The 13,268-nt window shown below is 49.0% G+C and overlaps 1 protein-coding gene across 4 annotated transcripts in view; it reads left to right on the top strand.

Moving 5' to 3' along the window:
* Nucleotides 1-13,268, top strand: part of SH3PXD2A (SH3 and PX domains 2A) — a 256,400-nt gene that overhangs the window by 50,692 nt on the left and 192,440 nt on the right. For all 4 annotated transcript variants that reach the window (XM_015148097.3, XM_015148095.3, XM_015148096.3 and 1 more), the window contains exon 2: nt 2,389-2,469. In XM_015148097.3, the coding sequence (XP_015003583.1) occupies nt 2,389-2,469 (81 nt within the window). The remainder of the gene's footprint in view (nt 1-2,388; nt 2,470-13,268) is intronic.

Below are 13,268 nucleotides of genomic sequence, written 5' to 3'. Positions count from 1 at the left end.
ATTGATTGAGACTTGTTTCAGATACTTTTTGGTTGACCATGTCATTCAGTCCTGATCAAAGTAGTTCAGTTTAGATAAATTTACATACAGGGAGGTAGTCCAGTGCAGTTAAGAGCATAGGTATTAGAACTCAGCTAGACCTGGGTTCAAATTTTTGCCCTGTAATTTATTAGCTGTGTAATTTCAGGCAAGTTACTTAGCTTCTCTGAGCCTCACCTTCTTCTTGTACAATATGGGAATAACAGTGGTAGCTAACTCATTGGGCTGAAGATTAAATGAGCTAATGCATATAAATGCTTTATGCTGTACTGGTATCCAGTAACATTTAGTTGCCTAAACATTAGGGAACATTAAGTTATCAAAATGGTTTTACAATGTATCATGTGATACCTATTTACATATGATATAAAGCAAAGCATACACCCATTTATTATGATAATAGCCAATAGTCTATTTTGAGCTGATGAAGATAGGGGTGGCCTTTTACCTTATGTTCTGTATCAGGGTCACATGTCATAAATGCCCCATCTCTGGGTGGCAGCACTCAGGCCTGTTTGCTTTGGTTTTATGGCCCTCTCCTTGGTTGTGTTTCAGAAAACCTCGCCATGGCATGAGGCTGCCTCTGTGTCATAGAGATAGGAAGGGAGAAGAGGCTGGATTCAGCTCATTTTCTTGTGTATTACCTGAGCAGCCAAGCACAAAGCCTCACCACGCCTGTTGCAAACCCTGTTCCGGGCATCGGGGAGTTGGGCCAGTCTGATGGCAAGGTGTCTAAATGTCACTTCTCTTTGCTAACGTTCCTCCTTCTCATCATGGCCCAGATCCCTGGCCTCACTGGCTATTTTGTTCTTACTGGTAGAGTCCCCCCAGCCCCACCCCCACAGGCCTACAGGACAGAGTGACTAGACAGAGTCCCTGGAATCTGAATTTTTATGAAGCCCGCCCCTGGCCCCAGGTGATCCTAAAGGGGCGCCCTGGCCTGGGAACCACCATTCGGGACCTACAGCCACTGCCTCTCTCCTGAGGGAAGAAGGGAGGCAGAGGTCTCACCTGTGTCTTATCGGTGCCCTCCCTTACCTGTCCTCCTGGAGACACCCCTGCAGGTGTCCCTTCCAGGGAGAAGGTCAACAGAATAGCCCTGAGGCTGTGGGAGGGCACCCATTCCTGTGACTCAGGCCTCTCCCAGGTGGGACAGGAATAGTGGGAAGAGCAGGCCAGACTGTGTGGACCAGGGGCTTTCTCTCCTTCCCCAGGGATTGCTGAGTGAGTTCAGCCTTCCAGAGTGGCATGAGCTCTTGCAGAGCCTGATGGAGACTTGGGAACTGGGGTGACAGCCTGGCCCCGAAATGCCTTCATTGTGAGGCTCCAAAGAGAAAAGGTTTCCAGTCTCCCACGTGCTAACGCCTCTTCTTCAAATCCGTTTCTCATCCAGAAGACCAGTGTGTTTGTTCAACATAGCAAAGTGTTTTCTGAGCACCTGCTCTGTGCCAGGCACTGAGCAAAGACAGGGATGCTGAGATGAATCACACATCTCTGAGCGCTTCTGGTCTCCTGAAGGGCTTTTCAGAGTGAGTTCTGAGGATCCACTGCAGCAAAATAAGCTGGGGTTTGTTAAAAGTATAAACGTCCGAGCTCTCAAAACCCATGTCTGCAGAATTTCAGAGAGCGGGGTCCACCTGCAATTTCGGAAGGCCTCTTGTAGAATCTCATTCACTCTAAAGTTGTGAACCAGTGGAAATTAGCTATCTAAAAAGGCCAGGCGTGGTGGCTCATGCCTGTAATCCCAGCACTTTGGGAGGACAAGGCAGGTGGATCATCTGAGGTCAGGAGTTCAAGACCAGCCTGGCCAACATGGCAAAACCCTGTCTCTACTAAAAATACAAAAATTAGCCAGGCATGGTGGCAGGCGCCTGTAATCCTAGCTACTCGGGAGGCTCAGCCAGGAGAATCGCTTGAACCGGGGAGGCGGAGGTTGTGGTAAACCAAGATCATGCCATTGCACTGTATCCTGGGCGACAGAATGAGACTCTGTCTCAAAAACAAACAAAAATGTAATGACTTCAATTTTATGTTTATTGTATGAAATATATACAAATAAAAAAGAAGGAAATTAAAACCACTTATTCTGATCCTACTTTCCTAAGATAATCATTGTTGGCATTTGATGAAATATCCCTCTGGGGGTGTCCGTGTGTGTGTGTGTGTGTGTGTGTGTGTGTGTGTTTAGACATCTACATGGTAGCTGATGCTGTGCTATCCCCTAGGACAGATGAGATGAGAAAAAGAGTGGTCCTGGCCATTGGAACACCTGCAGTCATGTTACATGATACCTGGCACAGACAGCTTGAAATCCAGCCTTGCTCACCTGCTCCTACCTTTTTCCCACAGGTATACATCATCAATGTGACCTGGTCTGACTCTACCTCCCAGACCATCTACCGGAGGTACAGCAAGTTCTTTGACCTGCAGGTAAGTTGGTCAGAGCTCAGACAGTGGCCCGAGTCTGGTGGGCTGGCCTCTCTCATACCCTCGCTTATCCAGGGAGCCCCCAGCCAAGCTGTCAGGGTCAGAGTCCAGGTGGGAGCAGAGGGACAGAGGAGGGAAGCTCAAAGGTGGAGCTGGGCTTGTCTCAATCTTGCATACTGCAGGCAGACACTCGGAGCTTTGTTGGCCTCCTCCAATGATCTTAACAGTCATGCTTTGTCACCCTCTCTTGCCTGCAGGGTAGGAAACTGTGGTGGAGAGGCAGGAGGATGGTGGGAGGTGCTGTGTGCCTGACCAGACGTGTGTCTGTAAACATCCAGGGTGAGACAGAAGCCACCACATCATTGCAGCCTAAGAAAAGCAAACATACAGGGAAGACCGAAACAGAAAATAAGCATTTTCTTCAACTACAGGCACAAACTATGCATACATACCACGGTGTCTGTTTAACTGAATGAGGCACTTGCCACCCAGTTTGTACGTGTACGTGGTAGGTGTGTGTCTCTAAGACACATAGGCATGTTCACAAGGGGGATGGTAGTATGGATCCCACAGCTACCCCTGCAGACACCCCCTTGGTGCCAACTAATTTAGTCAGGCCTCTTTGGGTTGCAAGTGATAGTTTTACACTTGCACTGGCTTAGGCACAAAGGAGACGTGATTGGAAGGAGGGACCAGGGAAGCTTGTGCAGCCGACCACATGGTGAGAAGAGCAGTGAGGCAGAGGCCTTTAGGAATACCTGAAACCAGGATCTGCTCTCCCTCTGTCTTGTCTCTGCTTCCCTCTGGCACTGCCCTCAACTTCTGTTACCTCACACCCCAAGGAACATGACTGTCAACAGCTCTAGAATTTTATATCTTTTGGCTCCCAACAGAGGGGAGATTGACTCTTTCCCAGTTCCAAGTTGAAAAATCCCAGGGACGATTCTGATTGGTCTGGCTTGGGTCAGGTGCCCTCTCTGGACCAATCAGTATGGCCGGGAGTTGAGGGTCTTTTAGCACAGACATGGCCACTAGGGAGCCCACCTCTGTGGATCACAGGCAAATACTAGAGAAGGGAGAATCAGTCGTGAGTTGAGCAGCAGCCCTTTCAGGTAGAGCCAAGATGTTCTAGATTCCTCTTGGGGCTGTGAGACTGGTTTAGGCTAATAAAAACACAAAGAGACACCCACTTCTACCCTCACAGCCAGGGTCCACTCCTTTCTTGGCAGGCCTTTGGTTGTCAGTCATCTTGGAGAGGTCATCTTTGGCACCGTGTGCTTGCCCCCAATACCTGATTCTATCTCGTTGTCCTCATTGCCCTACCTATGAGACAAGCCAAGGGTGAGCTAGCTTCCTGTATTACAAATTCTCTCTTAATCCAACAATATGGGATTGAATATCCCATTGAATATGGGATTGAAAGCTACTTCTTACTCTCCAGCCTTCTTCCTCTTCCCTCCTCAGTTCATGTCCAGTCTCCTTAGGTTTGGTGTAATCTGGTGGGGTTTGCTGATACCCCATCAATGGGTACAGTGTGCTGGACAGGAAGTGATAACTCAGTTGGGGAGAGTGAACCCTGAAAGGACTCATTGATGAGCTGGAGGGGGCCTGAAAGCCGGTGGAAACTTCCAAATCAGAACTTTTCTTCCCCCTCTTCCGTTATGATCCCCCACCCCCTCCTGCACTGCAGAATCTCAGGAGAAAGGAATGCTGTTCCCCCACCACCACCTCCCTTGCCTGGAGGGCTCATTCCCTGAATGTGGAAAGGGGACGCGCAAGCAGGGAGCAGCTAGTGCAGTGTGCTGGCTCTAGCTTAGCAATGGCCACGCGCTTGGCCAGGCGTGTCCATGTGGGTCATTGCTGAGCTGTAGATGCAGTTTGGGAAGGGGTTGGAATAGTTCTTTGAAAATTAACTTAGGAGTCAAGCATAGCATCTTTACAAATGCATTTTACCTGCTGTGATGAGTTTTAGTGGCATTCATTTTGAAAAGCCTTGTTTATTTATCAGGTCGCTGATTTTGGTATGGCGGATCCTATAGAGGTAGAACAAAGGGAGTTGCTAACTCCATCTCTGGTCACTGGTGCACCTCAGAACTCATGTCTCTGAGGGGTTGTGTAAGAGAGCAGCTTAGAGTTTAGGCACCGGGGACACATTGCCTGGGACTGGTTACTGGCTGTCACCACGTACCTCCGGACAGACTCCTTCACTTCTCTAGGCTTGCTTTTCTCATCTGTACTGTGAAGGTTCAAATAGTGCCTGCCCAGTAGGGTTGTTAAGAGGAATGAATGAGTGAATCCACTTTTCTCCCAGCACTGAGTTGCCTGGTGAGTTGCCTGGTGTTGCCAGGTCGCAGGGATGTTGGGCTGCATGGCTAGGGGGGTCTAGGGGCTGGAGACCCACTTCCTGATGTTGCTTTGTGGCTTCCCTCACTTGGCGTCACTCTGTGGTGAGCTCCCTGTGCCCAGTCCCTGCCAGTGTATTCAGAGCCAGGTAGGCCTCAGGCTCCTCTCCGAAGCTGTCCCCGGGGCCAGGGTGGGAGCCGCAGGGAGCTGGGGTGCGGCCCAGGGGCAGCTCTCAGACATGTTTTGCTCCTTTCCTTTTTGGCTGACCCTGAAAGTCCCAGGCTCACCAGGCCCATCTCCAGGGAGCCGCTCCCTGGGTTTCACCAACTCATGGTTCTAAGCCTCCTGGGGGCCACAGACCGTTCTGTGAATCTGATGGAAGCCCTCTCCCCAGGAAAAGAGCGGATACATACAATTTTACTTACAGTGGCAAGTGTTCACAGACCCCCTGTGAACCCCCAGTGAAGAACTAGCCAGGTGTGATGGAGTGCCTGTAGTTCCAGCTATTCAGGAGGCTGAGGTGGGAGGATCACTTGAGCCTGGCAGGTCGTGGCTGCAGTGAGCTATGATTGCACCACTGCACTCCAGCATGGGTGGCAGAGTGAGACCCTGTCTCAAAAAAAAAGAACTGCTGAGCTAAACCAGTTTAGATCGTGAATCATACATTCACACCCAGTACTATTTGGGCAGCATTTGGGGGTCTATTCAGGTAACAGCAGGAGGCCTGGACACCCCTTTGACCCCTTTGAGAGACCCTTGGTTCCCCCCTGTACAAGCCAGTTCCCTGCACCCCAGCATGGGTCTCCCTGTACTTCCCCTCCCTTATCTCTCCCTCTTCAGATGTTTTCCTTTGTTCCCAAAGGCCAGGTACCCACCAGGCGGCCTTGGGTTCTTACCTCTGTCACACAGCCTGGGAACCACGTGCAAGCGATCCCAAGCGGTCCCTGACCCTCTCTGGTCGTGAATTGAGGGCCCCAGGGTATGTGCAGATCCAATTTCATTCGGAACAGCACACGGACCCTCTGTTTCTCCCTCTGAGGACACACAGGGAGATGGACACCTGCACCCTGCCCTTCTTGCTCTGCAGCCATAAGGCCAGGAAGTACTTGAAGGGTGCTCTGTCATCTGAACAGAAACCCCACACTCTTCGGTTTTTCCATTTCTCTCCACAGCAGCTTCCACATCAGCACAGCCCTTCCCCACTCCCTCACCCCCACACTCCCCACCCCCTCCCAGATTCTAAGATCTGAAGCAGAACATTTCTCTGGTTATTATCTTCAAAGCTTCTGCTTGGACCTAACTGCCCTGCATGTGAAGCTCTCAGTAGATCCTTGGAAATGAACAGTCTCAAGCACACAGCAGCCCTGAGAACATCAAGCAGGAGGGAGCCAAGAGCCTGAGGCTTGTCCTTGGAGAAGGTTCATTGTCCCTTTGGGGTGACTCATGGCATTAAGGACGGGTACTTAGAACTCTGGTGGTGCATTGAGGAGCTATTCACAGGGAATGGGGAAAGTCTGAGGGTTGGGAGAGACGGAGAGAACCCCCCCGCCCCCGATCACCTGGTAACTGCTCATTCCGTGCTTTCTGAAGCCTTAGGACCGTGCAGAGCAGAGCCATTTATCTCAGCATCCCCTTCCCATCCCACCACCCACCTTCTTCACTCACAGCTTATCTGCTACCTGTGAGGCCTTGGATTAGGGCTGCCAGATAAATATGAGATGTCCAATTAAATTTACATTTCAGATAAACAGCAAATGCTTTTTTCAGAATAAGGGTGGACACTGGGCATGGTGGCTCATGCCTATAATCCCAGCACTTTGAGAGGCCAAGGCGGGAGGACTGCTTGAGTTCAGTAGTTCAAGACCAGCCTGGGTAATGTGGCAAGATCCCATCTCTACAAAAAATAAAAAAAATTAGCCGAATGTGGTGGCATGCGCCTGTTGTTCCAGCTACTCAGGAGGCTGAGCTGGGATAATTGCTTGAGGCCGGGGAGGTCCAGGCTGCAGTGAGCTGTGATTGCGCCACTGCACTTCAGCCTGGGCAACAGAGTAAGACCCTAGCTCAAAAAAAAAAAAAAAAAATGTTCCAAACATTGCATGGCATATACTTACACGAAAAAAAGTTATTTGTTGTTTATCTGGAATTCAAATTTAATTGTGCATCCTGTATTTTCACTTGCTGAATCTGGGAGTCCCAGCCTGGCTGAGTGTGAGAGGCGAGGGTGGAAGTAGAAAGATAGTCCAGGCTTCAGGTAAGAGTGGATGGGCCTGTGCTAAGGCCCCCAAGGCGGCAGCTTTTGTACAGAGCAGAAGTGGCGCAGGCCGAGGAACACACTTTTGAGAAGGACGAGATCTCTTCCTTGCAGGAGTCTACATCTCGTGGGGAAGGCAAACTTGGAAGCAGTTAAGTCCACTGCAGATGAAAAAAATGCTAGATTGAGGTATAAGCAACATGCTATGAGATGAAGAGGAAGGAAAGAGCTTTCTTTTTTCCTTTTTTGAGACGGAGTCTCACTCTATCGACCAGGCTGGAGTGCAGTGGCGCGATCTCTGCTCACTGCAAGCTCCGCCCCCCGGGTTCATGCCATTCTCCTGCCTCAGTCTCCCGAGTAGCTAGGACTACAGGCGCCCGCCACCACACCTGGCTAATTTTTTTGTATTTTTAGTAGAGATGGGGTTTCACCGTGTTCGCCAGGATGGTCTCGATCTCCTGACCTCGTGAGTCCGCCTCCCAAAGTGCTGGAATTACAGGCTTGAGCCACCGCACCCAGGTGGAAAGAGCATTCTTGGGAGAGGGAACAAAGAACATGCCCATGGCCAGGCACATATGGTCTCTCTCTCTCTCTTTTTTTTTTAAACATTTATTTATTTAGTTTTTAGAGACAGGGTCTCGCTGTGTTACTCAGGCTGGAGTGCAGTGGTGTGATCATGGCTCACTGAAGCCTCGACCTCCCAGGTTCAAGAGATCTTCCAGCCTGAGCCTCCCAAGTAGCTGGGATCACAGGTGCATGCCACCAGGCCTAGCTAATTTTTTTTTTTTTTTTGTAAAGACGGAGTCCCACTATGTTGCCCAGGCTAGTCTCAAACTCCTGGGCTCAAGTGATCCTCCTGCCTCGGTCTTCCAAAGTGTTGGGATTACAGGCATGGGCCACCACACCCAGCCCCCATATGGTCTTAATTAGTGACAGCAGCCTAGGGTGACATAGCCAAACACCCACACTCTAGTTTGGGGGGGATTTGGTTATTTTTTGAGAATCCTTATCAGGGTAAAATATGTCTCTAGTTCGTTCCTTCCTTCCTTCCTTCCTTCCTTCCCTCCCTCCCTCCTTCCTTCCTTCCTTCCTTCCTTCCTTCCTTCTTTCCTTCCTTCCTCCCTCCCTCCCTCCCTCCCTCCCTCCCTCCCTCTCCCTCCCTCTCCCTCCCTCCCTCCCTCTCCCTCCCTCCCTCTCCCTCCCTCCTTTCCTTCCTCCCATCCTTCCAATATTAAGTGTCTGCCTTGTAAATCCAGGCAGTGTGCCAGCTCTGGGACACATTGATGATCCAAAGCAGATCTGGTTCCTGCCTTTATGGGTCTCACAGCTTAGTGAGGGAAGACAGATTTTAGTTAAAAAACAAAGACAAACAATATTGTTTTACGCCATTCCAGATGTAACAAAGGAAGGTGCCATAGACATATTATAGGGAAACCTTACACTCTGGGATCAGGGCAGGCTTCCTGAAGCAGTGAGTTTTATCTGAAACATCAGTGAGTTATTTTATCATATTTTACTTTTGAGATCAGAGACTCTTTTGTGCTTCTAATGAAAGCCAAAGACTCTCTCCCCAGACAAGTGCATGAATGTGCATCTATAATTCTAATAATCTTTTTGGTTATTCATACCCTGCCTGAAATCCACCCATGAGCACCAGGATAACACCCTCTGTTCTTCCCCAGACCTTCTTCTCTCCCCATATCTCCTGCCATGAGCCTTCAGACCCAGACACACACACACAGGCTGCCCACTCAGAACCCCCAGGTACGGAGACTTTAAAGCTGTACTGTCCAATGAGGTAGCCACTAGCCACATGTGGCTACTTATATTAAAGTTAAACTTAAATGAAATAAAAGTAAATGTTTAGTTCCTTGGCTGCACTTGCTGGATCACAAGTACTCAGTGGCGGCCGTGGCTAGTGGTTGTGTGTTGGGCAGATATAGAACATTTCTATTATCACAGAAAATTCTATTAGACTGGTAGTTTAGAAAACTTTGAACACACAACAGGCTTGAGCCAGCTTTCTGGCCACCTTATAGTGATCTGTCACCTCCCAGCCCCTCCCCGAGTTGTCCCCTGAAATCTTCTAGGGCCCTGGCAAGAAGAGGGAGATTATTCTCCTGCACAGTTTGCCCATCCTTAGAGCATTTCAGCTCAGCAGCTATTCCAAACACTTCTTCTGGAAACCAGGTCAGTTTCCCGAGAGGGCTTCTAAGAGCCTTTCAGATGTCAAGTGAAGAACAGGGAAGAGGTGAGGCTCTTAGTCTCCAAGTGGAAATTGATTTCTTCTAAAAATAACTCACCACTCAGCCCTATCTGACCAGGAAAAGGACCTGTCCCAGGGGAAGCTGACCAGGACAGGGCCTGATGTCGAGGCCCATTTGGTGATGAAGGGCCTGGGTTGCTTGGAGGTGCAGTTGAGGTGGGAGAAGGGGTGGCAGATGCCCTTTTCAGTTGCTTTCTCACCGGTGGCTGGACCACGTTTCCAGCCTTTGTCTATTTCCTTGCACAGCTCCTTCCCGGTCCCCCTGAGGAGGGGCCGGAAGGCTCTCTGAAGCCCTGGCTCCATAGACGGTTGTTTCACAACCTGACCTACAAGGCACTGGGCTACAGTAATTGCTCTGCAAACACCGACTCCACCATGCTGCTGGTGCTTTAGTCTGAACTCTGGCCAGCGAGTGCACAGGGTCAATATTTGATCAGAGCTGGGAGAGGCCCTTTATTTTCCCCCGCACCACTTGGAAGATAGAGTTAAGAGGGGTTTTCAGGTTTGCTCATTGGCTCTGAAGGACTTAACCTATTTTGACGAGCTTTTCTCTCTCTTCCTTGTTCATCTCTCCAGACTCTCCACCCATGCACCCCACCCCAGGATCAGACTCACTTTCCAGCTCTCCAATAGCTCACCTCATGATGGGTGAAAAAATTATAATTCCTGAATCACTAATAACCAGCCTTGGAATGAATGTGTGTATGGATGTGAGTGTGTACTGATATCACTTATGGAGCTTGATGGGATCATTGCATTTTTAGAGTTAGAGGGGTCCTTATTCCAAGTGCCTCACTTTGCAGGTAACAAACTGTGTTAATTTTTCTATTCATTAAATTTATATAGGCTTTCATTTGGTTTAATATCCAGAGCAGGCCTCTGCTGAGATCAGCCTGGGGTGATCCCAGTGTGTGCCAAGAACCAACCCAAAAGCAGAGAAGAGGAGGAAGTGTCTCTTCTGCAGGCACTCTGCCTTTTAGTCATTGAGGGAATTTGTTCGACATCACTGACCCTAGACTAAAGCCGTGAGGCCACAGCCCGGGGAGGTAACCTGCTAAGTTGTAAGAATGATCTTGTACCAAGGATTGCAGAGAGTTCCAGCACACCTAGTGTGGCAGTGCCAGCTCCAGAATGAGGTGAGCATGGGTCATGGTGAATGCTCACATCAGCCTTGACTGAGGTCAGTCACTGGTCCCAGGCAGGCACGGACAGCCTCATGTTGTTTGCAGGGGCAAAAATGGGGTCAAAGCAAACGAAACTGATCCATGGGTGGATCTCCAAGAAACATTCTGAACAAACAATGCAAGTTTCAAAACAGTATTTATAGTATGATAATAATTATACAAAAAAAACCCAACAACAAGATATATATTTTGCAGGTACATATATAGCATATGAATGTAATTTTTTAATCTAGAAGGCTGTACTCCAGATTGGTGTCAGAGTCATCTCTAGATGGGTGGTTAGAGATATCAGTGGGAGGAAGGGCTTGATCAAGGAGGAACCTTATCTTAATGTTTTACTTTTTAAGAAAAGGAGAACGTATTCATATATTATTTGCAACATTAATATTGAATAGTTAAAGAGACGCCTATGGGGGGAGTTTGGGTAGGTGGGAAGTAAAAAATAAAATATGTCTTTCCTGTTCATTATGGTATAATAGGACAGAAAGCACAGGTGAAAAAAATAAACATAAGAACATATCTAACAAAGAGAACATGAAACTCATTATAAAAATCACATTACCTCATATTTCCTGGACCATCATTCTAGATAATTCCTGTGGAATGTAAACTGGTTAGATAGATCCCATTACAACCAACCCCAGGGACCTGTCCAAATTATCTTGTCTAACTGGAATCTTGTATTCCGATATTACTCAAAATCTGCAAGCTACATATTGAGGCAGGAAGCACTTGGGCGGGGGTTCTTGTGTCATGATGAAACTGTACTCAGAGTTGTGTGGTGCTGGGGCACCGGGGCTGAGAGCATGCGCCCCGGGGCCAGGGCGCTTGGGTTTCAAGACCAGCCCCAGCACTTACTGTCTAAGCTTTGATGAGTGATTTAACTTCTCTCTGCTTGATTTCTCATCTGTGTAATGGGGTGTATAGTAATAACTGCCTCACTGGGTAACAGGAAAAATAAAATGACACAGTCCATATAAAGAAAGCCCTTAGGATAGGACTGGCACAGAGACTGTAGACAGGGAAGCTGAAATGTCACCAATTAGGCCCTCAGAAGCTTAAAACTTCAAAAAGCCAGAGAGCCCCACTCCATCTAGAGACAGAGGTTTCTTCCTGTGCCCCGTTAATATAGACATCACTTTCACCAAATAGCTCGGTCTGCCTCCAGGCAAGAGAGGCAGAAGGCAGTGTTAACGGCTCTCTGGATAAATGCTTTTCACCTCCAAAGTTTAACTACAAACCTATTTACCTTCCAACAGTGCTGTTAGGAAAACATTGTTTTTTAAAAAGTAATTATTAGTTGACAGCTTTCCCTGGCTCCTGGAAAGAGGCGTCTTTGATTCCTGAAGGAACACAGAGGGGTTCCAGGGGAGCCTTGTGGAGCTTCCATCGGCTCTTGGGGATTCCCTGGCTGGCTCCGCTCCACCTGGGAGCTGGCTGGGCTCCAGCGCCCCTTTCAACTTGTGCCTGTGGCCTGAGTATGAACTCCAGCTTCCTCCTGCCTCTCCTGAGTTCTCCTTTGGCAGATGGTGTTGGCAGGTGAGGGGGTTGTGGAATATTGGGAGAGGAAGACCAGGGTGAACTGGCACCTCTGGGCAGGCTCAGGATGGGAAAGCCACTTACCATTGAGTTTGAATCCTGGGGTAACCTGGGGTCCGGCTGGAGGGTGTTAGGAAAAGTTTGGGTTGATCTTTTTTGCTGTTTAAGCAGATGGAGTTTGCAACTTCTCATGCAGTTTCCCAACCTTGTGGGTTTAGGAAGACCCTTATGCTTGTGGGGGCCTCTCAGGTCCAGAGCAACTCGGGACCTGGTTCCAAACAGATGGAGAGAGGTACGGAAGGAAGGTAGTGGCAGCGGGGATAAAGCATCTAGGAGAGGTCTCTGCATATCTGTGCATAAAGGAAAATAAGACCCAGAGGGCTGAACTGGGGCCCTGAGAACCACTGCATCAGGGCCTGCCCTCGGGAGAACTCGCCACCCAGCCAGAGCCCGTGGACATCAAGAGAGCTGGGGAGCTTGTGTGACACTGAAGCCGCTGGGAGTTGTCAGATACGCACCGTGCTGTAGGTGTGCGCGGGAAATCACGCCTTTCCTATACAGACGAGGACTCACTCTGTGAGCCTCATTTTGGATGGTTGTGTGCATTTGATCCAGGCCCAGGGTGTTCACAGAGTATTCACAGGGTGTTCGGCCAAATCCTGTTCCTGATGGACGCAAGGCCCTGTCAGATCAGACCCTCATTTGTGCACTAGAAAATCAAAAGTCATCTCTGCCCTTTGCTGCACCCCCAGCCTCTCCATGGGATCAATGTGGGATTTTCATAGAGCATGGGAAGCTCTTTTGTAAACTGGGGAAAATTGTAAGAAGCTGGAATGATGTCCTCTGGGTGTCAAACCTTGGCACTGTTCATTGGCTCTAAACTTCTGGGTGATGTCTTGTGAATGTGAGCACTAGGAGTCTTGGGGATGTCACTGCTCCCCCAGTGACTGTCCAGCAGGGCTGAGAATGTCCCTTTCAGGGAGAGAAATCAGCTGTGTGCAAATAGCACAATATGGGAGGTCCACGTTTGTCAACTGATGTTAACTATGTCCGCTGGGAAATCAGTGGTGGAACTGTAAGTTTTCCAACCAGAAAGCCCTTAGAGATTATCTAGTGGGATGACAAGTATCTGACACTCATGTTGCCATCTCCCACTCATGCCTACAGCAGACATCACTAATTGATCGTGGCATTCTCCCATCCTGTACCCATGGCAGAC

The sequence above is a fragment of the Macaca mulatta genome, chromosome 9, assembly GCF_049350105.2.
Source record: "Macaca mulatta isolate MMU2019108-1 chromosome 9, T2T-MMU8v2.0, whole genome shotgun sequence".
NCBI lineage: Eukaryota > Metazoa > Chordata > Mammalia > Primates > Cercopithecidae > Macaca > Macaca mulatta.
The sequence above is the reverse complement of the archived record's forward strand: the minus strand, read 5'-3'. Positions and strand labels throughout refer to the sequence as shown.